At 32.1% G+C, this 27,469-nt stretch overlaps 1 protein-coding gene across 2 annotated transcripts; it reads left to right on the forward strand.

The window, feature by feature from the left end:
* The first annotated feature begins 3,565 nt into the window (after positions 1 to 3,565).
* LOC134706915 (protein FAM117B-like) lies at positions 3,566 to 27,153 on the forward strand. 2 transcript variants are annotated; one of them, XM_063566282.1, is made up of 8 exons: positions 3,566 to 4,142; positions 11,272 to 11,417; positions 12,493 to 12,609; positions 17,373 to 17,588; positions 20,717 to 20,803; positions 21,392 to 21,677; positions 22,233 to 22,359; positions 22,913 to 27,153. In XM_063566282.1, exons 1-8 carry the CDS (start codon positions 3,938 to 3,940, stop codon positions 23,091 to 23,093), a joined length of 1,365 nt encoding a protein of 454 aa, XP_063422352.1. In that variant the 5' UTR covers positions 3,566 to 3,937; the 3' UTR covers positions 23,094 to 27,153. The 2 variants fall into 2 exon arrangements, with proteins under 2 accessions (XP_063422352.1, XP_063422353.1); XM_063566283.1 differs by having other exon boundaries at positions 3,567 to 4,142; positions 20,717 to 20,764.
* The last annotated feature ends 316 nt before the right edge of the window (positions 27,154 to 27,469 follow it).

Here is a 27,469-nt window from a genome sequence, read left to right on the forward strand (position 1 = left end):
TCAAGAAAATCATGATCGAAAATGCAAGCACATGAATATCGTATTAATTGGGAGATATATACACCGTATGTAGGTGCTGCTGGAATGTTGCTACTTAGAAATGGAAAGTTCACAATTGGAAAGCTGGAATCATCTCTTTTGTCGTAAAGTTTGTTTTCAATCGACCCTCATTGTCAATCTCTAGATGCAAGTCAAGATATGAGCCCGTCTTAACTGTACCTGTTGTATCTTTTCTCTCTAGTTCAATGGGAAAGATGCGTTCCACATATAGTCACCAAATTTAGGATTATTTAGTGAAAGAACATGATCTATTTAGCGAAAAGTCGAGTTAAAGGATATTGCTAACCTCTTATATCTCTTCCTAAAAAGTTCCTGTATGAAATCAGCCTCATAAAAGTAAACAAACAAGTCGACAAGAAGAGGGACAAAATTCGTTCCCATTGGAATGCCGATAACCTGTTGAAAAACACGTCATCCGAACGTAACAAATATGTTTTCAATGAAGAAATCAAGCATCTCGATAATGTCAGTTTCTGAGAATGTTTTGTTTGAATCAGAGGGATCCTTCACAAAGATTGGAAACGTAATTTTTTGCTGTATATTTATCATGTTGAATGTGGTGAGACTTTAATAAACTATTGAATCTGAATCTGAATCTTGACATGAATGAACTCGCCTGAAACCACACTGAACTATATGTACCAATTTTTATTAGTATTCAAAAATTCATATAACATGCATGTTTCTCAAATTTTTTAGATAGGGTTTTAAAATATAGATTGGACGATAATTTGAGAGATCATCTGTTGGTCCTCCTTTATGTATAGCATATTCTCTAGCAGTTTAGAGTTTTATGTAATAATCTTTTGTTTTTTTAGAAAAGTTATTGATGGTAATATTATCACTGCACTTGGGACCAATTCCATCTAAACCTTAGTAATATTAATGTGTTGTAGTAGTGTACAAACTTCTCCCACAGAAATGAGGTTAAATTAACATTTTCGTTTTTTCCCCCAATTATTTCTCAGAAAAATGTTGCAGTATATAACTCCATATCTGAAGATGGAAAAATATCATCTATTTTTGGATTTGATTCCAAAGTTCTGTACTATTTTTTGAACTAGTCTATCGCGTATTGATTATATTCCTTTTTTTTGCATTAAATATAAATGACGTTGTTTTATTTCGCCACTTTTTAAAGTTTATCCAATCTTTTTTTGAATGACATATATATTTCTGTATCGGATGAAAAGCGGTATACTAAATTGCCTTTATTTAGCTGTACAAAATAATCATTTCTGTGACTTACACTCCTTTACGATAGATATTTAGCTAACCTGCAATCAATTCAATGTTCATGCTTAATATATCATGTACTGTGACAGTGTTACAACTCTAGATTCTACTGACTAGGAAAGGTAACACTTAGCCATCAAAAGCTGAATTGTTAGATAAGTCAATGTGGCTGCGGGGTCTAGAGTGTTGGACACAGTGCAGGCGGTGTTGTCTTGATATTCTAATAGCATAAGTTCTATTCCCGGCGTAGGAAGAACACAAATATGCTTGAGCAAATTGAGATATCCAACAGTGTTGTGCTGATATTTATAGTAGTTGTCTATAAGTAAAATACAGTAAATTGCACGTGAATATTTTTGAGTCAAATTGTTCTATTTGTTAAGCCAATAATGTTTTTATGATCATTTTATGAGTCCTGCATTCAGATTTTATATGACAAGGTTTCACAGAATGAAATAACGTGTTGGATTTGATGTAAATAAATGTCGATTATGAATTAGGGGTAATGTGTGTTCTTTTAATTAGAAACCATGCGCTAAATCAAGACTGCAGACGCATTTGGCGCCATTTGATGCGTCGAGCGCTTCTAAAATCCGTGGTAATGGGTATGCGTCTTTTCTGGTCTTTAAATTTAGGACTCCGAAATCTACACAGTCACACATATATGCTTACTATGTAATTTTTCTTTGAGATGATGACTACATGTGCAAGCATATGTACTGGAAGACTCTTGTAAAAAAACCCATCTTGAGTGCATTTTGAAGTTATTCTAACTCGCACTTCCGACCACTGGTTTGGCGGAATACGTGTGTGTGTGTGGAATAATAACTAGTATGTTATCAATATCAGCAACGAAAGATGGTGACATATCATACCTTTGCTATATTGAATGCTACCTGAGGGCCTTAGGATAATATGGGATTCCTTGTAGTAAAAGATCAAAGCGAATATACACTAAAACAGAGAAAAAGAAAAGTACTTGCAATTGGTGTAACAGGCTAGCTCCAATATCGTAGTTTCAAAAGTGTGAAAGTTATATGCGACGATATAGAATTTTTACCGAAAAACTGGGGAAAATTTAGGCCCTTTTTGAAGAAATGTATGAAAACGATAACCGATAACCGTAGGAAAAGATAAGAATACAAACTCGTAATTTAACAATTATTCCAGCAGACAGTGTACAGTAATAGAGGCACAAACGAAACTAGCATCAAGGGGACAAAAATTGTAGATTGTATAGTGGAAGAAAAAAACGGATTATAACTTTCATGACAAGTTTAGTTAATAAGTTCCTAACCAACACTGCATTCGGCAATTAGGTCTCAATGTAACAATAGATAATGAATAATAGAGATGGGTATTTTTTAACATATACCAAAGGAAACTTCGTGCAAAGCATTATTATTTATAGTAACAGTTTCAACTCACTCGTTTTTTCTATGATGTGCTAGCAGGCGCGGATCCAGAAGGGGGGGGGGGGTCCGGGGTTGGAAGCCCCCTTTTTTTGGGACGATCAATGCATTTGAATGGGGACATGTAATTGGAATCCCTCCTTTGATCTGGGTTAGGAATCCCCCTTTTTAAAATGGCTGGATCCGCACCTGGCTAATTCTATTGTTTAGAAAAGTCCTAAACAACATTAAAATTCCGAAACACCTCGTGCTGAGTCACTACAGTAAAGTCAAGCGCACCCTAGAAGGTGTACTTGAATTGGTCCATATCTATATTTATTTTCACCAATATCTTAATTTATAAACAGCTAGTAGATTTATGTTTTCTATTTGATTTTTTATTTCACATGTTTCAATTCTATGCATTGCATATGCTATTGTTTATAATGATATTGTTCGTATGATATATAACTTATAAGCCCATTGTTTGATCTTATATTATATAACGTTATATATAATGGTTATTCTACACAGGCACTGTCTCAAGAAACAAAATCCTATATACCTTAAAGAAAAACAATGCTATATACGGTATATAGCCTTAGAGGATTTTTTCTATGACAAGTGCCTGTGTGATTCGACAAATTATGTCTCTGGTATAAATGTCGCCTTTGCCCACGGATGCCATGGGCTACATAAGTGTTTATATGTCTCGGATTATAGTATACCTCCGGTGGGACAAAAATATGGAGGGTTGATTCGTATAGAAAGCTTGAGAAGAGAAAGGCCCGAACCGTTAAAATTTTGTTTTGACATTACAACACGTGGACCGGATGTTTACAATAGGATGTTAAAAAGGGTTGTCATGAAAGGGTAGATAACCGTATACTAAACAAATTTCCTTTGTCCAGTGATCAGATTGTTTTTTAAGCTAAGAAAACGAATGCTTATGTTTTCTTCTTTTTAATGTCATAAGATATGAAAATCTACAGTAGAATTTTCTCAAATACAAAGAACTAATGAATAAATTGTATTCTAACAGGACCACTCAGGTGTAATTATCCAATGAAATGCCTAATAGCAAGTCACGTGAGATACGACACACATTCTTGAGGACACCGATAATACACAACCGAACGCTTGTAAAATTATGTAAAATTCCTACTGTTTGACAATTAATGCAAAGGTGCATTTTGAGTTATTGTAAGACAATTTATTTGACAATATTTGAGCGTGAATTTCATTGAGAAATGTCGTCACAAGGTTCTCAGAGAGGACGGCTAAATTTGTCACCCTCTGCGATGCCATCCATGATGAGACCTATGAAAGCAGTGAAGCCGTTCACGTTGAAAGGCAGTCCTACAAGAAAAAGTCCAGTTTGTTCGCCAACACCGATTGCAATTGGTCATCGGAATTCACCTGAACGAAAGTCGCCTATATCGCCTAGTTTTAAAGGTGAGGGAATTGTAAGCCGGCAGAGGTTCTATAGCGTCTTGAAAACTGGCACCTTGCCAAAATTAATAGTTGTACTATATTCTTTAGATTTAAAAATTTATTATACCAGTCTTCTGTTTGAAAAAGATAGTTCAAACAATTTGAATTACCAGTGTAAGAGCTTGGATAACCATTTGGTATTCCTTTGAGTTTAGAAAAGGGGGGTGAAGGGATACACCTTATCGCTAATCCCATCTGACCTGGCCGCTTGAACTTTTGACGTCAACAACAATCACTTTTCCATTGTGGCTTCAGATATTTTTTTTATGATGTCAAAGTTTTACGGGAACCTGTGTGATTTTCAGTTATGGCGGACAAATACACCTTATCGCTATTTGTCCGCCATTACTGGATATCACACAGGTTCCCCTAAAATTTTGACGTCATAAAACAAAACATCTGACGTCACAATGGAAAAGTGATTGTTGTATGCGTCAAAAGGTCAAGGGCCGGGTTGTCCGGACAAGTAGTCTAATAGCGATAACGCGTATTGGAATCCATGCGCTCCCATTCTAGTTAGCCCCTTTCAGATTTGCACCCATTTATAAAGGTTTTGTGTTGAATTAGTTTTGCTTTAGTTAATGATTGCTATAAAAATTAAAAAAATAGTTTTTTTGTTGTTTTAAAATTTTGTGACATTCTAATTTTTTGCTTTAGTGAATTATTTTAAATTGGACGAATGAATTATGATTATTGACATGTCTGTGATAATCAAAGACCAAGTCATTTGCTTCCGTCAAGACTTGTAATGTCACGGAATATAAGTTTCTTCATAGTACAAGTTCCAAAAGGAATAAATATTCTGGAATATTATTTCCACAGGAATAAATATTACACTATATGTTTCTAATGGAATAAATAGTATAGAATATTTGTTCAAACAGGAAAAGGTATTATGACATTATTTATACATTTAATAACGTTTGTAGTGGAACTTTTGTCGGGCGGAACAAATACTGTAAACCAACTTATTTTCGCGGAGACTTAATTTCGTGTTTTACCTTTTTTATACCATTTGATTTTCTGAAGTTCAATAAGGAAATATTCAAGTATTAAATATTTGCGACGATTAATATTCACGTTATTTTTCTACTCGCGAAAGTCACAAAAAATAAGTTGGTTTACAGTATACATTGACAGTAAAAGAGACAGAAGACTGCAAATGGCTATCTAACTTGTCACAAGCTGTTAAATGATTTATCTTCCATTTTTTTAATATAAATCTTCATTGAAAGGGCGTCGGAGGGGTCCTGGTCCTGAAATCCTGGGCTTAAAAACATGAAATCTCATGGTCCTGAATTTTAAGAAATTTAAATAGAAACATACGGAAATTGGAAAAAAGAGTTCACATATCCCGACAGGATCAATCCAGAAATCCTGAGCTTAAACACACCCAATCCTGGAGTCCTGATAACAGCCCCCCCTTTTCATTGTTTTACTGCTACCAAACTAACTGCTTGTATTTTACTTTACACCAACACATAACAATAATACCAAAATACTTTATAAATTTATATCAATAAACGGTAATCTTAAATAAACTAATCATTTAAACACAAAAAAAATATTTCATTTAAAAAATTTACCAAAAATATATAGGGGAGGTTCTAGGTGCCCAAAATCACAATTGCTCCCATTCTCTTTCGCCCCACACTGGAATGACTGGCTCTATTTTGTGTTGAATAAGTTTTTCATTTCCTTTCTCAGTTGTTAACTCACCAAACGCATATTTCCATGATTTCTACAAAACACAGAACACCTTTGAATTTTGTGGCATCATAAGCGTGCAAGAGTTATCCCCTTAACAAATAGAAAAATTACAGAAGTTTTCATTTCTCAAGTTTGCCTCAATGAAATGTTATGAAAGTTATACACAAGGCTTTTTACCACAAAACACAGGTCAACTTCAAGTTTTGGTGACGTCACTTTTACAGTTTTCATTTCTCTAACTTAAATAAAATTGAGACAGGAAATGGTGAATGTGTCAAAGCGACAACAACCCGACCATAGAGCAGACAACAACTGAAGGCCAACAATGGGTCTTCATTGAGCGAAAATTCCCGCACCCGTAGGTGTCCTTCAGCTGGCCACTAAAAAATATGTAAACTAGTACAGTGATAATGGACGTCATACTAAACCAGTCTTCATGAGGAACTTTTAAATCTACAGGCCTGCTTTTTGTGGTTAGATTCTGTTGGCCTGTATGATTTTTACAGCCCGTGAGCAATTTTACTAGCCTGGGCTGCCACTCAGCATGAAGACTGCTAAACTCCAATTTATACACAAGAAACTAAAATTAAAAATCATACAAGACTAACAAAGCCTAGAGGCTCCTGGTTTGGGACAGGCGCAAAATTGCAGCGGAGTAAAACATGTTTATGAGATCTCAACCCTCCCCTATGCCAATGTAGAAAAGTAAACGCATAACAATATGTACATGTACATTAAAATTCAGTTCAAGAGAAGTCTTGAGTCCGATGTCAAAAGATGTAACAAAAGAAAATAAATAAAATGGTAATAATACATAAATAACAATAGACTACTAGCAGTTAACTGTCATGTCAGCCTCAGACCTCAATTAAACTGATTGAAAGATTATGTCTTCATCATATTAAGTTTACCTCAACTTAATGTTATGAAAGATATAAATTGTACATAATGCTTTAAATGTACATTTTTTATTAGCATGAAACACAGATCAAGTACAAATTTGGGTAGCGTCACTTTTACAGTTGAGTTATGTCCCTTAATAATGTTACAATGTATATGGACCATAATTTGGTATTCAGCCTTTGGTTTCTTTTTGTATCCTTTTTTATAAGTTCTAAAATTTTAACTTTTATTTTGTGGGTTGTGTTGGTGTTAGAATAGTATGAATGGAACAATTGAGTTTTTCGAGAAAAGATTAATACATTTTGTTTCACCGTTTACGTGACAGGAAACCAAACAGGAAACCAATCTTTATTTTCTTTATTTTGCACAATATAATTCAAAAGGCATAAATAAACACCATTACTAGTGTTACTTGCTTCATGTTAATATTTAAAATCTATTTTCAATGTTATATTAAAGTTTTTTTTAAACGTAACAGGAAACCATAAGAAACCGAAAGCATTTTTTTAGTTTTATTTTATTGCAAAATCTGCTTAAAATAATCTGAACAGTATACTTTTTCTTAAAATCCATCTTAAATGTAACAGTATTATAAAACTCCTAAATATGTGCTTGTTTTGAAAACAATTAGTACAATTTATTTAGAATTTTCCAAATTTTCTTCATTGATACAGGATACCATAATCGTTGTATCTTGATGTTTTGGCCAAAAAAATATATTTATATTTGGTTTTGACAATGTATATATAATTTATTCCAAATCATTGGCAATGTAAAATTCGTTAATTCCAGTAAAGAAAAAAACTTTTAACTTGGAATTAAAATCTTTAAAATAGGCACCATGTAATATTTGTGACCTGTGCACTATCTGCATGGTTTCCACATTTCAACCTACTTTAGTGGGCTAAAATCAATAAAGTACTTCCTTTCAAGTCATGCCTGGTAAAAGTTTCCTTTTCCTTTGACAAGTTTATTGCGCTTCTGAAAAGTGTTTGCAGAACATGAATAAAAAAAAATAATTAAAAATTGTGACAAAGTTACTAACTTTGTACATTCCAAGTGTAACGGTATATTAACATGCATTTTTCATTTTATTATCTTTATTCACCTAAAATATCCAGTAATATTTACTGCTGAAGCAAAATCAATCCAACGAACATCGGCACTATGATAAGAGACGTAATTTCGATTGAATTTTCCAAGGACCCTTTACATCGTTATTGGGAAACGTAGTGTGTTTAAACGTCGGTCAAATTTGAAATCGATTTTGTCAAGTCATTGGGCATTTATTTTCACACAAGATCGTATGTAACATTATGCACATAGGAAAAATAATAGACCCCCGGCGCAATCTCTTTGAAAATTGTATTTTCCTTTTTTTAACAAGTCGAAACAAGTCTACAGATTATGTTTGCTAACATCCCGTTGGAAACAAAAACAATGTTTAGAACTAGTATATCGTATGTCCGGCTGTAAGGGTGTGATCACATGTTAGTCACATGTTTCACGTATGACCGGAAATGATTAGAACTTAAGGACAAAAACAATTTTAATAAATAACTGGACTTCTGTTTCGTGTGAAATGTAACGCATAACGATTACGTCATTTTCTTACTTAATTATTACGAAGATCAAAACAAGAATGTAAATCATCTCTGATTTACCTGTTTGAACATCTCGTGAGAGTTCATATTTGCATATTGTTTTTATACGACCGCAAATTTTGAAAAAAATTTCGTCGTAAATTGCTATCATGTTTGCGTCGTCGTCGTCCGAATACTTTTAGTTTTCGCACTCTAACTTTAGTAAAAGTGAATAGAAATCTATGAAATTTAAACACAAGGTTTATGACCATAAAAGGAAGGCTGGTATTGATTTTGGGAGTTTTGGTCCCAACATTTTAGGAATTAGGGGCCAAAAAGGGCCCAAATAAGCATTTTCTTGGTTTTCGCACTATAACTTTAGTTTAAGTTAATAGAAATCTATGAAATTTTGACACAAGGTTTATGACCACAAAAGAAAGGTTGGGATTGATTTTGGGAGTTTTGGTTTCAACAGTTTAGGAATTAGGGGCCAAAAAAGGGCCCAAATAAGCATTATTCTTGGTTTTCGCACAATAACTTTAGTTAAAGTAAATAGAAATCAATGAAATTTAAACACAAGGTTTATGACTATTAAAGGAAGGTTGGTATTGATTTTGGGAGTTTTGGTCCCAACAGTTAAGGAAAAAGGGGCCCAAAGGGTCCAAAATTAAATTTTGTTTGATTTCATCAAAATTGAATAATTGGGGTTCTTTAATATGCCGAATCTAACTGTGTATGTAGATTCTTAATTTTTGGTCCCGTTTTCAAATTGGTCTACATTAAGGTCCAAAGGGTCCAAAATTAAACTTAGTTTGATTTTAACAAAAATTGAAACCTTTGGGTTCTTTGATATGCTAAATCTAAAAATGTACTTAGATTTTTGATTATTGGCCCAGTTTTCAAGTTGGCCCAAATCAAGGTCCAAAATTAAACATTGTTTGATTTCATCAAAAATTGAATAATTGGGGATATGCCAAATCTAACTGTGTATGTAGATTCTTAATTTTTGGTCCAGTTTTAAAATTGGTCTAAATTAAAGTGCAAAGGGTCCAAAATTAAACTAAGTTTGATTTTAACAAAAATTAAATTCTTGGGCCTCTTTGATATGCTGAATCTAAACATGTACTTAGATTTTTGATTATGGGCCCAGTTTTCAAGTTGGTCCAAATTAGGATCTTAAATTATTATATTAAGTATTGTGCAATAGCAAGTCTTTTCAATTGCACAGTATTGTGCAATGGCAAGAAATATCTAATTTCACAATATTGTGAAATAGCAAATTTTTTTTTAATTAAGAGTTATCTTTCTTTGTCCAGTATAGTAAGCAAGAAATATCTGCAAGAATTTTTTTTAATTGGAGTTATCTTTCTTTGTCCAGAATCAACTTAAATCTTTGTTATATACAATATACAATGTATATTCACTTTTTACTACCAACTGATAAATTTAAATAATCTTTACCATTCAGTGATAACAAGCAGTTTTTTTACATCTTAATATTTTATGATGTATTTAAATGAGTAGTAATTGTTGCAAACTCCATTAGAATATTTTAATTGAAATTAGTTTTGGAATAAGGGAAAGGGGGATGTGATTAAAAAATTGGGTTCAATTTTTCTCATTTGAAATTTCATAAATAAAAAGAAAATTTCTTCAAACATTTTTTTGAGAGGATTAATATTCAACAGCATAGTGAATTGCTCTAAGAGAAAACAAAAATTTTAAGTTCATTTGAATACATTCATTCTGTGTCAGAAACCTATGCTGTGTCAACTATTTAATCACAATCCAAATTTAGAGCGGAATCCAGCTTGAATGTTGTGTCCATACTTGCCCCAACCGTTCAGGGTTCAACCTCTGCGGTCGTATAAAGCTACGCCCTGCGGAGCATCTGGTTAAGAATTCTATTACAACAAAGCAGATTACATCATCTAAAATTTGCGTTACGAAATCGGACACAAAAGTCACGCCACTGTTCTTACATCTGCTACATAAATACTTATAGTTCTCGGCATTTTCTTCTGACTATTCTTATTGGTCGATGTTCTTTGTTATTTGAAAGCAAAAGTTACGAATTTGCAGGTGACGATTATCTATAAATCAGTCAGCGTTATGCTCTTCGGAAACAAAAAGTAACGCGAGAAACGACACAAAAATACAGTTGTAGAATCTTTAAAATTTGTATATTTCAATTTTTTTTCTAGGGAAGAGTAGCATACACTTGTATGTTGATAAAGATAATGGCATCTTTAGATGTAGTTACAACTTTTCTTACAGTAATTCACAATTTTATCACTTTTCTATAGTTATAGGAAACGAGCCCAATAGCAAATTATGGTCCATATGCAAGTTGGGGTATCATCTGTGTCAGATATGCATGGACATATTATGACATTCCATATTTAGTATTATTTTTAAACTGGAAAAAATTAATTCCCCTTGTTACAGTATATACCATAAGAGTGAACAAGCTGAAATGTCTCACCTGCTTATTTATTAATCACAACTAAATATTTTAAAATTATAAGGTCAAAGTCAAATGACCCCTACTAGACAGTCTTTATAATCTTACAATAATTCCATTCACCTAATTTACCTTTAGTTGCCTTCTTGCTTCATGGAAATGATAAGAAAACTTAAATCAAATGAACCATGAAAATGAGGCCAAGGTCAGATGAATCCTGTAAGACTGGTACATTGTACATACACCTTACAATCATTTCATCAATAATATAAGGTTTACCTGTAGCTACTGCTTAAAGTATTTCATTAACTGATGAAACCTTGAAAACTAATTATCATTGACTTATGAAAATAAGGTCAAAGTCATTAGTCAATTTTGTAAAAAGTATAAATTGTGATTTTAAACTCTATTCACATTCATATAATTGTAGTAGAGAAACCCCGTGCAGTGAGAAGTAATGGAAGCCCATCATTAAGAAGAGCTGGATCATTGGAAGCTATTTACAATTCATATCTAAGTGGTAAATGGCCAACTCCAGAAGTTTTATCACATTTTATGGTGGATCAGACTACCCAGGTACTAAAAAAACACAATAAACTGTTGTAATAGTTAAGTTATTGATGTTACTTTTGTATAATATATGATTAATGATGATGTTTCTTGATGATTTTGATAATGTACCAATTGCAAGTCATCATTAAGTTTGTTCATGTCATTTCAAAATAGCCAAAAAATTAAAGTTTTGAATCTATTATTGTGACACATTTTTAAAAGAGGGACGAAAGATACCAAAGGGACAGTCAAACTCATAAATCTAAAACAAACTGACAATGCCATGGCTAAAAATGAAAAAGTCAAACAGACAAACAATAGTACACATGACACAACATAGAAAACCAAAGAATAAACAACACGAACCCAACCAAAAACTAGGGGTGATCTCAGGTGCTTCGGAAGGGTAAGCAGATCCTGCTCCACATGTGTTGCTTATGTGATATCAAATCAGATAAATAGTCTCATTTGGTAGGTCACATTCATGAAAGGGAAGGGGATTGTAGTTACTATGTAAGGAACATATCCGATATCATTTGTGAAACGGTTATTTCATAACGGTCAACCAACTCGTGATGGCGTCCGTAAAATTTACGAAGGGATGATTTCAACTTTACCATTTGAAACTCTTGGTTTAATAGCTTCCTTGTGAGCAGCAACCCTCTATCAAGAAAATCATGATAGGAAATGGAAGCACAGGAATATCGTATCAATTGGGAGATATATACCCTGTATGCAGGTACTGCTGGAATGTTGCTACTTAGAAATGGAAAGTTCACAATCGGAAAGCTGAAATCATCTCTTTTATCGTAATGTTTTGTTTTCAACCGACCCTCATTGTCAATTTCTAGATGTAAGTCAAGATATGAAGCGGACTTAACTGTATCTGTAGTATCCTTTATCTCTAGTTCAATGGGATAGATGCGTTCCACATAGTCACCAAATTTTGACATAACTGATTATTTATTATACATCCCTAATTTGGTTTAAAAAACTTGAAATTTCAGGGATTTGACAAAATCACTATTACAAATATTTCTTGTTCATTGTCACTTTAAACATATAAATATTAAGATAGATAATAATTGTTTTTTTACAGACTCCCGACGATTGGGAAATAAACAGTCAGCAGAAAACAAAGAAGAAAAAGAAAAGCCATGGACGATCTGCATCATTTGGACAAGGAGATCATGTTGCTAATGCTAAAAATATTCATGTAAATATTTTAGAACATGTTTACAAGAAACTCAATAGGGCCTAAAAATATACCTGTGTTTCTCAGAACCTTGCATATCCTAATTTGACCATATGCTCCTGCCTGATATTTTTTTATGCCCCACCTACGATAGTAGGGGGCATTATGTTTTCTGGTCTGTGCATCCGTCCTTCCGTCTGTCCCGCTTCAGATTAAAGTTTTTGGTCAGGGTAGTTTTTGATGAAGTTGAAGTCCAATCGACTTCAAACTTGGTATGCATGTTCCCTATGATATGATCGTTCTAATTTTAATGCCAAATTAGAGTTTGTACCCCAATGTCACAGTCCACTGAACATGGAAAATGATAGTGCGAGTGGGGCATTCATGTCAGGGATGATTCCAGGTGTTTTCAAATGGGTCCCTTGAACATCAAATTGGGAATTATTATTCTAATTGGGAATTTTTTAAGCATAAAATCTAAGACGAAAGAACATTATTTTCCTGAAAAACGGAAAATGTATATTATTAAGTTTAACCTGTTAAATGACTGAATAAATTAAGTTTAACCTGTACACTGATGTTCATGTAAGTTGTAACATTTTGAATAATTCTGGATGGGCTACTGTCATTACATGAATATCATTGAAAATGATGCACTAGTCTATCATCTTAGCTATAGTTACCTAGGCCTATTACAAAAACATATATTTCAGCTAACATAAACCACTGAAAAAAATCATTCATCGGGTATTTTTTCAACAGCAGGTCATCTCTATAAATTTACCTGAATTCAAATGGATTTCCAATTGAACTGGTCAATTGTCGAATTCAGAAAAGCAATTACAAAAGTTCATATACTTGATTGATAAGATATTTAAAGCATTGAACCAGTGTTCTTTAAAATTATTTGGATCATCTTCAAAACTTTTGAAATACAGTTAACTCTCGTTGTCTCAAACTCGGTTGACTCGAAATTTCGGATGAGTCGAAGTTTTCACGTGGTCCCGAACTTTGTTCCATATAAATGTATGTAATTCGACTCCTGATGAGTCGAAATTGGATGTGTCGAAATTTCGGTTGAGTCGAACTAAATTTACGATCACAAGGTTAACAAAAGCATTCAAAATTCATTACTTATCTCGAACTGATACACATATTTCAAAACATGACCTCCGGCATTTAAATGGATTGAAGAGTTAATCTGACAATACACATGTAATTAAATTTCCAGTCACTGACCACTGTATTGATTTATGACATGCTATTTCCACGAGTGTTTACCTAAGATTATCTTTTATAGAATTTTTATAAATAATTAGTGATACATTGTTAATGTTCATAAAAAGGATTTAAAATGTTTACAAAACAATTAATTGTGATTTACACTAATGAGCTTGGGTGTGTATAAAGTAATTTAAAGGATTATGACTTCCGTTGATGATCACCTAAAAAACACTCAATCGGCGTCTTTAATCTTGTTGTATTTTCTTTTATTAAAAGAAAGAGTGAGATAAAACAAAATGAAGAGGAATCTAAATTTTCTAAAGTCTTTTGTATCCGAGAATAAACAATTTTGTCAACTTTAAACGACCTGAATAACGAGACTATAGATTCGAAATTACTCTCTCGGATAAAAGACATAGGAAACATTGTAACTGAAACAATTGAATAAGTAATACAATGTTATTATAATAACGAAAGACCATGACATACAAATACATCGATCTGATACCAGAATATCGATCCCCTTCCCATATTCATCCGGATTTATTTTAGCTTTACCATGCTAAGCAAGAGTTGTGTCCCTTGTTCAGTCAAACTTCCGGTTTTCGTTTGAGTCGAACTATGTGTATCTCGAAATATTTCTCTGGTCCGGCTGACTTCGAGATAACGAGAGTCGACTGTAGTTCAATAATGATGACATCATATTTCATGAATGGTCTATCATCAACATTATTTTCAAAAAACGCTCAAACTTTTGTCTTTTGAGGAAATAATTTCTTTTACAAAACAAGTTTTCATCATATTATATAACCGGTCCTGCTGGGCGATCTGCTTTTACGAGATCGGCGTCCATTAAACCTTATCCATCAATTGTATATAAAAATTTGAATTTGCTCTCTGCCGAGGTCTGCTTTGACACCTATTTTTATCAACCTGCTGGGCGATCTGCTTTTACAAGATCCAATACTCCCATAACATATTAATCAATTGTATTCGGCTGCTAAAATTGTTTCCCACATGTTGACATAATTAAATCGTTGTTACTAAGATGCGTTCGTAAACAGCATTCTTATCTGGATTTTAAAACGTTTTGACAACAAACTATGAAAAATTATAGTTGCCTTAATCGGTGACAGAAACTTTTCCAGAAATATCTATTTTTATTTTATTTTCCTGAATTGGGAATTCATTTTCATTTACATTTTTTTGGGGTCGCTGGCCAATTTAAGGGCCGCTGAGCGGCCCTAAACTATATAGTGGAATCATCCCTGCATGTACTGGGGACACAATTTTGTTTTAGCCTTTTTCATCAAGCATTAATTTATTTAACTCTTTGTTTCCCCTTTTTAAACCATTTAACCCTTTTTGAAAACAAGACTATTTGCCAATTTTTTGAATTCTGAAATGAGGGAAAATTTCAGTTTTGGTTTATATCTTTTGATCTTTACCTGTCTTTTGTTGATGATGCACTTTGGAGTGAAAATGGACTTCTATGATTTTCTTTTTAGTTATGATACTGAGGTTGAAGAAATTATAACCACATATATCAATATTGATACAAATCTTGCTGATTTTTTATACGACCGCAAATTTTGAAAAAATTTTCGTCGTATATATTGCTATCACGTTGGCGTCGTCGTCGTCGTCCGAATACTTTTAGTTTTCGCACTCTAACTTTAGTAAAAGTGAATAGAAATCTATGAAATTTTAACACAAGGTTTATGACCATAAAAGGAAGGCTGGTATTGATTTTGGGAGTTTTGGTCCCAACATTTTAGGAATAAGGGGCCAAAAAGGGCCCAAATAAGCATTTTCTTGGTTTTCGCACTATAACTTTAGTTTAAGTTAATAGAAATCTATGAAATTTTGACACAAGGTTTATGACCACAAAAGAAAGGTTGGGATTGATTTTGGGAGTTTTGGTTTCAACAGTTTAGGAATTAAGGGCCAAAAAAGGGCCCAAATAAGCATTATTCTTGGTTTTCGCACAATAACTTTAGTTTAAGTTAATAGAAATCTATGAAATTTAAACACAAGGTTTATGACTATAAAAGGAAGGTTGGTATTGATTTTTGGAGTTTTGGTCCCAACAGTTAAGGAAAAAGGGGCCCAAAGGGTCCAAAATTAAACTTTGTTTGATTTCATCAAAATTGAAAAATTGGGGTTCTTTAATATGCCGAATCTAACTGTGTATGTAGATTCTTAATTTTTGGTCCCGTTTTCAAATTGGTCTATATTAAGGTCCAAAGGGTCCAAAATTAATCTTAGTTTGATTTTAACAAAAATTGAAACCTTGGGGTTCTTTGATATGCTGAATCTAAAAATGTACTTAGATTTTTGATTATTGGCCCAGTTTTCAAGTTGGCCCAAATCGAGGTCCAAAATTAAACATTGTTTGATTTCATCAAAAATTGAATAATTGGGGTTCTTTGATATGCCAAATCTAACTGTGTATGTAGATTCTTAATTTTTGGTCCAGTTTTAAAATTGGTCTAAATAAAAGTGCAAAGGGTCCAAAACTAAACTAAGTTTGATTTTAACAAAAATTAAATTCTTGGGCCTCTTTGATATGCTGAATCTAAACATGTACTTAGATTTTTGATTATGGGCCCAGTTTTCAAGTTGGTCCAAATCAGGATCTAAAATTATTATATTAAGTATTGTGCAATAGCAAGTCTTTTCAATTGCACAGTATTGTGCAATGGCAAGAAATATCTAATTTCACAATATTGTGAAATAGCAAAATTTTTTTTAATTGGAGTTATCTTTCTTTGTCCAGAATCAACTTAAATCTTTGTTATATACAATATACAATGTATATTCACTTTTTACTACCAACTGATAAATTTAAATAATCTTTACCATTCAGTGATAACAAGCAGTTTTTTTACATCTTAATATTTTATGATGTATTTAAATGAGTAGTAATTGTTGCAAACTCCATTAGAATATTTTAATTGAAATTAGTTTTGGAATAAGGGAAAGGGGGATGTGAATAAAAAATTGGGTTCAATTTTTCTCATTTGAAATTTCATAAATAAAAAGAAAATTTCTTCAAACATTTTTTTGAGAGGATTAATATTCAACAGCATAGTGAATTGCTCTAAGAGAAAACAAAAATTTTAAGTTCATTTGAATACATTCATTCTGTGTCAGAAACCTATGCTGTGTCAACTATTTAATCACAATCCAAATTTAGAGCGGAATCCAGCTTGAATGTTGTGTCCATACTTGCCCCAACCGTTCAGGGTTCAACCTCTGCGGTCGTATAAAGCTACGCCCTGCGGAGCATCTGGTGCCATCTTCTTATGTTACTTCTTCTTCAAACCCATAAAGATTGCAACCCCTGAGTAAAAAACATGTTCAATAATTATTTTTCTATAAAATTCTAGTCAACTCAAATTGATATCAAGCAATATCCAATTTTCACTCATTATATGAAACCAAAAATATCACATCAGAGAAAGTTTCTAACTGATTAATTTTTTTTTGTTTGTTTGTAAAAAAGCGTATAGTACTATTAATATTGTCTACATTTATGTATTCTAATTTCTTTACAGTATATTAAGCATAGGTTACAGAAGACTAAAGAAGGAAGTAGACAAAATGGAAAACAAAGTCCAGTCCCAGGAAATCATCAGGCATTATCATCAACAGCTCCAGCAGCCTTGCAGGGCTTACAGAGGGCATCTAAACCACAGGGCATTCCTAATCACATTCCTAAGTCTAGTAATCTGTCTAGATATCAACGTAACAGTGTAGAAGGATTGAATACAGTGAGTTTTGACGTAAACATGGAAAAAATACCTCATTGATTATGATATCAAGCTAAACAAAACATAACACTTGACTACATGTACTGAATTCAATTAAAGTAAACATGGCATAGATTCATAAATAGGAGGCAACATATAATGCATGCAATCAGAACTCTGAAATGCTATGTTCTTCCTCCTGTCAATACTTATGTTTTGGCAGTGCACAATGTCATATTTTCCTATACTATTTAGGACGACTGTACACTAAATCCATTGGATGTGTACTGATCGGTAATTTAAAGTTGGGGGTATAAATGAATATTCCTATGAGGCCAAGAAAAAAAGACCCGTGTTTCCGGTAACCCGACCGACCCTGTTTTTTAGCCCCGACCCTAACTTTTTTATCAACCGACCCTGTTTTTGACACAGGCTTCTGATAGATGACATAATATTTTTTCTCTCTTGCTTCTTCTTGCATAGAAAGCCAGTAAAACATTTTATTAATGTCAAAAGGTATTCCAAATAGGTTAAAATCCAAGAAATTTGCACAACAGGTGCTTCAAAAACATTGCAAATGGCACACTTCTGGTTTTTAGCTCACCTGGCCCGAAGGGCCAAGTGAGCTTTTCTCATCACTTGGCGTCCGGCGTCTGTCGTCGTCCGTCGTCGTCGTCCGTCGTCGTCCTGCGTTAACTTTTACAAAAATCTTCTCCTCTGAAACTACTGGGCCAAATTTAACCAAACTTGGCCACAATCATCATTGGTGTATCTAGTTTAAAAATTGTGTCCGGTGACCCCGCCAACTAACCAAGATGGCCGCCATGGCTATAAATAGAACATAGGGGTAAAATGCAGTTTTTGGCTTATAACTCAAAAACCAAAGCATTTAGGGCAAATCTGACATGGGGTAATATTGTTAATCAGGTTAAGATCTATCTGCCCTGAAATTTTCAGATGAATCTGACATTCCGTTGTTAGGTTGCTGCCCCTGAATTGGTAATTTTAAGGAAATTTTGTTGTTTTTGGTTATTATCTTGAATATTATTTCAGATAGAGATAAACTGTAAAAAGCAATAATGTTCAGCAAAGTAAGATCTACAAATAAGTCAACATGACCAAAATGATCAGTTGACCACTTTAGGAGTTATTGCCCTTTATAGTCAATTTTTAACCATTTTTCGTAAATCTTAGTAATCTTTTAGAAAAATCTTCTCCTCTGAAACTGCTGGGCCAAATTATTTGAAACTTGGCCACAATCATCATTGGGGTATCTAGTTTAAAAATTGTGTCCGGTGACCCCGCCAACTAACCAAGATGGCTGCCATGGCTATAAATAGAACATAGGGGTAAAATGCAGTTTTTGGCTTATAACTCAAAAACCAAAGCATTTAGGGCAAATCTGACATTGGGTAATATTGTTAATCAGGTTAAGATCTATCTGCCCTGAAATTTTCAGATGAATCTGACATTCCGTTGTTAGGTTGCTGCCCCTGAATTGGTAATTTTAAGGAAATTTTGTTGTTTTTGGTTATTATCTTGAATATTATTTCAGATAGAGATAAACTGTAAAAAGCAATAATGTTCAGCAAAGTAAGATCTACAAATAAGTCAACATGACCAAAATGATCAGTTGACCACTTTAGGAGTTATTGCCCTTTATAGTCAATTTTTAACCATTTTTCGTAAATCTTAGTAATCTTTTAGAAAAATCTTCTCCTCTGAAACTGCTGGGCCAAATTATTTGAAACTTGGCCACAATCATCATTGGGGTATCTAGTTTAAAAATTGTGTCCGGTGACCCCGCCAACTAACCAAGATGGCTGCCATGGCTATAAATAGAACATAGGGGTAAAATGCAGTTTTTGGCTTATAACTCAAAAACCAAAGCATTTAGAGCAAATCTGACATTGGGTAAAATTGTTAATCAGGTGAAGATCTATCTGCCCTGAAATTTTCAGATGAATTGGACAACCTGTTTTTGGGTTGCAGCCCCTGAATTGGTAATTTTAAGGAAATTTTTGCCGTTTTTGGTTATTATATTGAATGTTATTATAGATATAGGTAAACTGTAAACAGCAATAATGTTCAGCAAGGTCAGATTTACAAATAAGTCAACATGACCAAAATGGTCAGTTGACCTCTTTAGGAGTTATTGCCCTTTAAAGTCAATTTTTAACCATTTTTCGTAAATTTTATATATCTTTTACTAAAATCTTCTTCTCTGAAACTGCTGTGCCAAATTGATCCAAACTTGGCCACAATCATCTTTGGGGTTTCTTGTTTAAAAAATGTGTCCGGTGACCTGGCCATCAAACCAAGATGGCCGCCACGGCTAAAAATAGAACATAGGGGTAAAATGCAGTTTTTGGCTTATAACTCAAAAACCAAATAATTTAGAGAAAATCTGACATGAAGTAAAATTGTTAATCAGGTCAAGATCTATCTGCCCTGAAATTTTCAGATGAATTGGACAACCTGTTTTTGGGTTGCGGCCCCTGAATTGGTAATTTTAAGGAAATTTCGATGTTTTATATTGAATATTATTATAGATATAGGTAAACTGTAAACAGCGATAATGTTCAGCAAAGTAAGATCTACAAATAAGTCAACATGAACGAAATGGTCAATTGACCCCTGTAGGAGTTATTGACCTTTGTAGTCAATTTTCAATCTGCTTCCTTTGTTTAATATTCACATAGACCAAGGTGAGCGACACAGGCTCTTTAGAGCCTCTAGTTGAAACTAATTACGGATCCGGACTTGGAAAAACCATGATAATTTTCCGGATTTTATTTACGATGTCAAAAAAAAAAAAAAAAAAAAAAAATCCGACCTACCGACCCTATTTTTCAAAATGATGTTATCGGAAACACATGTCTTTTTTTTTTTTTAGGCCTGAACGAAATACAACTATGAACAAAGCAAGATATCTCTAAATGGCTGCCAATGATTAATGCAATGAAATGTTTGATTTTAACTTTCCACTTCAAAATGTATGCACTCATTACCCTTTTACTTTTCTTTCACGGTTAATCTGAATTATAAAGAGGGATTTCTTACCAAAACATGGACTTTGCAATAAATAAATAAGCAAATTAAAAATGAATTAGCAGGGGTAATTTAAACCATTATTAAATGTATTACAGGAGATAGAGAAGCTAGTACTACACAGCAGAGAAGAAGAATTGGACAGGGTATGCTCCCCTGATACATTGAATTTGATATCTATACTGGTAGGCAAATCATCATCACGAATCATCTGCATCATCAATCCACCAAATGTGTTTACAGCAGTATACAATATTGATTTTACAAATATTTCCTAACTTGGTCATTTCTTCATTGATTTCATGCCCATTAAAAAAGCTGTAAACACAAATATTTCATTCATTAGCAGAAATGTGGTGAAGGTTTGTTTGATTTTCACATGCACATGTTTTACTCACATACATTATTTTCATATCATTTTACACTCATTTGTTGTTGGCAACAATTTTAGTTGAAATTTAGTTGAAAGTGAGATAGTTTGAACTAGTACACATGTAACCATATTTCATGTATTTATAAATACCTTAATCTGAAGGTCATTTCAAGTATTTCATTGAGAATTATCTCTGCATATGTTTTTTTAATATATTTTTTTTTTGATCTGCGATTTCAATTTTTCTTTTTACATCTTTAAATAAGTTGCAGTGATAATTGTTAAACACTTTTTCAAAACAAATATGATTAAAAACATAATACTTATACTGACAGCAGATTTTACTTTGTACAATGACAAAGAATGTATAATTAAATATTTCTTTTTGTAATTTATACAGTCACAGTATGCATATGACATTCCTGATGGACATAAAGCTCCCTGTCCTGAACTTGTAAACAGAGGTAGTAGTACCAGAAGTATAGATACCCAGACACCAGGCACGGGAAATCTCAGCGACAACAGTTCTGGTAGTAGATCTCATTCAGTTAGTCCGGCCATTCCAATAATTCCAGGTCATATGGATTCATCCCGTCCATCTAGTGAATCTTCACCAAGGCGTCCATCTAGTGATTCTTCACCTCGACGCCCATCCAGTGAATATTCACCAAGAGAAATGGAAAAGGGTAATTATTGCAAAAAGTTTTTTTATATATTAATTGATTATCTTGGTTTCCAAAGAGGCAAGATATTGTTGTTTTCATCATCAATTCAAGTCCATTTCATCAAAAATACATGATGTTGATAACTAGTTATTTTTGGTTACCATTTGCATTTGCTTACATTCATTTAAAAACTGCATGAAGGAAAAGAGCTGATCAAGTGCAAGGAAATTAGAATACTTCAGTGACTGAAATTTTACAATGTCTATGATGTGTATAATTTATATATCATATATTTATCAAGAAGTAGTATTTATAAGTGGTATTTGAACTTCGACTTTATAAGCATTGTAATATCTCATTTTCAGGAAGAACTTGCAACTCTTGCCATTATATTGTTCAATAATATTTTTCTAATCAGTCTTATAAGACCTTGATTATTTATATTTTTTTCACTTATTTGTATGTTTAGTAACACAGCATCCTCTGAATATACATGTATGTTTTGATATACTGCTGAATAGCAGTCATCTATATATAACACATTTGATTGTCAGCTTTCTATAATTGTTTCTACAGTGGAAGGATGTGAATCTCCTGATAGTTTACAAAAGAAAATATCTAGTCCAGGACCAAATAATTCCTACTTGTTTGTAAGAGAGCCACCAGATGGCTGTGAAAAGGTCAAAGTTATTGATGAAGATACGTGAGTACCAAGCATTTACAGTGTTTTATTCTCAGATATTGTAAAGAATTGGCAAAACTATATATATTCAACTTTTTACATTTAAGTTAATTTAATGGATTTTATTGTATTGTTTGTTAAAAAAAAACATTTTCAAGAAGCATGTCTTCACAAAAATGCAAAATTCCAAGAGCAAGATACAAGACTTAGGTCAGAATCAGTAGACTTGGGGTGTGAAACTTTTTTGCAAAGTGCATATCCCTAACTGGAGCATTGATGGAATGACACACCATAAGAACAAACTGAAAATCAGTTGGAAAGTCCTTGACTCATAAGATTGGCATCAAACACAGAAGACAAAATACACCAAGAAGCGATCTAAGAGTACTCCAGTTCAAAGACAGTTACAGCAAATTAGACTAAAATGTCCATTAGTACATATCTGAAAGAATTGTTTAGACTATATACACTCTAAGGAAAGCATGACCCTGTACAATGCCAAAACAGAAGTATTGACAACTTCTAAATGTATATAAATCTTCTGCTAATACAAAAATATCTTCTTTATTTTCAGGAAAAGTCATCCAACCATTAAAGAACCATTGTTGTATTGTCCAATCAAGCCATCACAATTTATTTTAAAGCCAAGTGTTGATTCAGCATTTTGTCCATTACGCAAGATGTACACACCAGAAGTTACAATTAAATCTCAGGGAACACAGAGCACCCAGACGTCTACCTCTGTTAGCCAATGAAATCAGTGCTCAATTCCTGTTTCAACTTTCAATTCTTCATTTAAAAACAAAATAATGAATTTATTATAAATCATATGTAGGAATTGTATCAATGTGATTTTTGTTTCACCAAAGAAAATCAATTAGGAGGATTTGTTTTGTTATAAACTTCCTTACGAATTTAAGTTGAATACATGTGACAAAATTTTCCATCAAGTGCTTTTGTTAAACCTCAGGTGTATTTTGATAAGAATCTAAAGATGGAGTTTATTATAACTTTTTTCTTCTTTGAAATAGAATTATAAATAGTAGCATAGATAGTGCTAATTAATTGCATTTTATCATAAATTTTCCATTTGTTCACTTATAAGAAATTATTTTAAGTACATATACATGTGTAAAAAGGACTAGTTTTTTTGTTAGTAAGTAATAAAGATAAGTTTAAAGAAATAAGAAGAAGGTTTCAATTGTATTATAGTTTATTTAATTACACTAGATCATTTTTAGAATGTTCACGGTAGTAAAGAAAGCTTCCATTATTTCTTTATAAAACATTATTTATTGCAATAATATTTTTACACATCTGCTTTGATAAAATAAATGTTTTTCCTTATGTTATTGAAGAATATATAGATTTTTGCCATCAAATAATATAATTGAAATATGAATAAAAATGTGAATATTTGTTATTATTTGACATTTTAGTGTACACATAATGAATCATGGCTGTAAATCATTAATATTTTGACATACAAGTTATTAAATAGGTCAGTCAAATGTGTCTCGTTGTAACCGTCCACTTATGTTAAATATTTTATATACATCTCTTTATACTAGTGATATGTTTAATCTATGCTGTTAGTCAAAACACAAACAGAAATGTACATGTCAAATATTTGTTCTTTATTATAAATAAGTGTATTTTCTACATTAGAAACTCATAATCTATTTGTATTGCTGACATCTCTGAATGGATAATGCTTTAGTTCATTAAGCTGGAAATTTTGTTTGCTTAAAATAGGTTTTATTTATTTTTCATACTTCACAGTCATAGATACAACTAACAAAAAATTGATCTGTTAGTGAACTTTATAATTTTACCTATTCTAACAGTTCAGCTGTCTTATTTAAGGCTTATCCTAACAATTTAAATGTATGATTTTGATTTAAGTGAAATATTTCTTACAGGCAGCTATCAAGTTTAGATAGCCATGACAATATCTCTTCCCAATCTTATACCAATCTTTTTATCATTTATGGTGGGTGCATAAACAAGCTGTAATAGTTTAATATTGAGATACTATTGTTTACAATATGCATTCCTGAAAACACTTGTGCTTTTCACAGAATTCAAATATAAAAGATCAAACTTCAATGATTTAAATAAATATGAGTTGTACCAAAAAGATGGCTGTTTTCAAAATTGTGTTTTTTTTTTTTTAGAATGAAATCAAGTATTAAGAAAAACTAATAATACACTTATTCTAAATGGATTTCAACGAAAAGGAATTATAATTGTATAGCCATGTCTTCAAATATCTTGACAAGCATAAATAATGTTAAAGGTGAATGTATTTTAGAACAGTATTGTTTTAAAAGATTGTTACTTTATTTCCATTCCTGCCATTTATCAAATGAATATAATTGTTTCTTCAGGGATCATGCTTGTTCATGTATCAAGTAGGGCTGTAGAATCTCATAGATGAAAAAGACATTGTCATTGCAGATAATTACTATAGTGTTTTAGGGGACATCTGATTTTTGATTCTTTATAAATGGACATGAAATGATAAGTAAGGCATTAAGATGGATTCTAATCAGAACAAAGTTTGAGTGATACAAGCATATTTGGCAAGTTTTCTTTACCTGATAAGTTTATTTTGGGAGAACTAATTGAGCCTATAGAATCAAAAGTGAATCATTTGTCTATCAAATTGTTTTAATGAACATGAAGGCCCATAAGTAATAATTTTCAAATTTTGACTCACTTTACAATTAAGTAACACAGTTATACAGAACAGTTTTGTTAAATCATTATTAAAACTTTACAATGAAAGATAGTACACAAAAGAAAAACTATCAATGCTTACATCAGTTTTGTTAAATCATTATTAAAACTTTACAATGAAAGATAGTACACAAAAGAAAAACTATCAATGCTTACATCAGTTTTGTTAAATCATTATTAAAACTTTACAATGAAAGATAGTACACAAAAGAAAAACTATCAATGCTTACATCAGTTTTGACTTTGTCTTCTTCATCCAATTTAGTTGTGTTCAGTTCAGTATTGTACATTGCACTAGTCTCTCTGTTTTCCATCCAATATTTTTTTCTGACGCCCATTTTGTATATTTTTATGAACAATGTGTAACTATTTTTTCTTATATCCCCTTGTGCCATAACAGTGATGACATATCTCTGTTGTAGTAGATGTTGGTTATTAATATTTGAGTATTTGTATATGATGATGCACAAAAACTGAAGGTCTTAATTAAAAAGACAGAATTAGAAAAAAAAGGAACTCACTTGCAGGAAATTCTATGGCATTTTGAAGCATATTTTTACATTTTGTATTCATCTCTTTTTCATTTCATTTAAAATTCCCACCTTGCTATTACATGTATCTAATGTAATATATTTAGTACTTGCAATATATTGTGATTTAGTGAGAAAATTCTATTTTAACAAAAGTTTGCAGTTTTTGCTTTAATTTACTAAATAAATTTGTTTTGTTGAAATAACAGTAAAAACCTTGGATAACTGGAAAGGGATCTGTTTAAATTTATCTGAGATTTGAGTCATTCAAGTTGCTACATACATGTTTTCCTGTTTCAAATATTTTTTACCATGTATTGTCAACCTTGTATGTTATTGTTTAAAGATACAAAGATACTTTATATTGCATAAATACTAGTTAATAATAGTTTCAAAGTGACTATAGAAAATTAGCTTGTCTGAATTTTTTTAATTACTCAGTAGGACTCATCCATGTTTAAAATCATTGGGAATTTTTTTTAACAGGAATACTAAATCCCTATAATTTGCAGAGTTAACCACAGAAGAAGGTTCCATTGTGTTATTGCAAGAATCCATGCTGCAGCTACAGCTTTCATTACAGCATAGCCAATTATAAAATAGTATATTAACCTTATACTTCAAAAAGATACAGTAATTTGCCAAAGTAGGCAAAATTGTCCAATAGATTGAAAAGTTTTCTTTATAGCAAAGAAGTTACTGTATTCTAAATCAGTAAACATGCAAATATTTAATAATCCTTAAGATATTTAAACTAACAAAAAAAAATCATCAATTAAAGTTTGGATTTTGTTTTAAACATCTATATAAATAAAATCCATGGTGATACCTGGATAACCTTCTTTATCCTTGTTACAGGCCATTAATATTAGTCCTCAGGCAATCCAAATGTATATAGTATATGGTACATTTTTGCCTTGTATTATTATTCTCTATATATTAAGTACTACAAACTTGTCCCTGTATGTTCTATTGTAATTTTAATGTAATAAGTTGCAAGAATCCCTTTACTTTGGTGATTTTTATGTGTTTCTTCTGTTTAGTGATTAATTTATCTATTTATTTATAACAAAATGGCATGATATTTGGTAGTGCTATGTGAAGCTGCCTTTCTATTTATATATAGACTTTTCATGTTGAATTTTCCAGTAACACAGAAAGTATGTATTCCTGACCATTTATTTGTGTGCTAAGCAAACATCTGTTTAATGGAATACCAAAGGTTGTAAGACAAGAGTGATTTTGTGTTACTAGATAATTCAATTGGAAATTGATAGTTTATCATAAATGCTTATTGTAAGATGTTTACCATTAATGCTTATTGTACAATGTCACTTAAATAAAATATTGTAATTGCTCTTTTCTTTCAGGTTAGGATTTTTTTTAAATAACATTATCCCTGGAGAAGGACATTAAGCATGTACGATAAACTTTAAAGATAGTTTGTGTCTATTTATTTGTTAAAGATTTGTTAAGACTGATACTGTACATAGTTATGTTGTATATTTTGTTTGAAAAAGAATAAATTGTTATCTTTTCTAAATCAGACTTGTTTATTTTATAAACTGTTTAGGATTGTGGTGGAATATTGTTTAAAAAAAACCCATGTTCTTATGTAGACATTTGCATAGTTGCCACCAGTCCTTCATGCAATGTGTCTGGCAAAAAAATAAATTCTTAGATTTTAATGAAACTTGTAGAACATATTCTAAATTCATACCTGTTTACCAAAAACTGGTAATGCATGAACATGCATTGCATTTCTGTTTCCCAAAGAAAAATGTGCAAGAACTCTTTTTGACAGGTCAGTTTTCTAGTTTATACCACTTACTGTGAAAGTGCTTTTAGCCTCAGGGTAC

The sequence above is a fragment of the Mytilus trossulus genome, chromosome 2, assembly GCF_036588685.1.
Source record: "Mytilus trossulus isolate FHL-02 chromosome 2, PNRI_Mtr1.1.1.hap1, whole genome shotgun sequence".
NCBI classification, from domain to species: Eukaryota; Metazoa; Mollusca; class Bivalvia; order Mytilida; family Mytilidae; genus Mytilus; species Mytilus trossulus.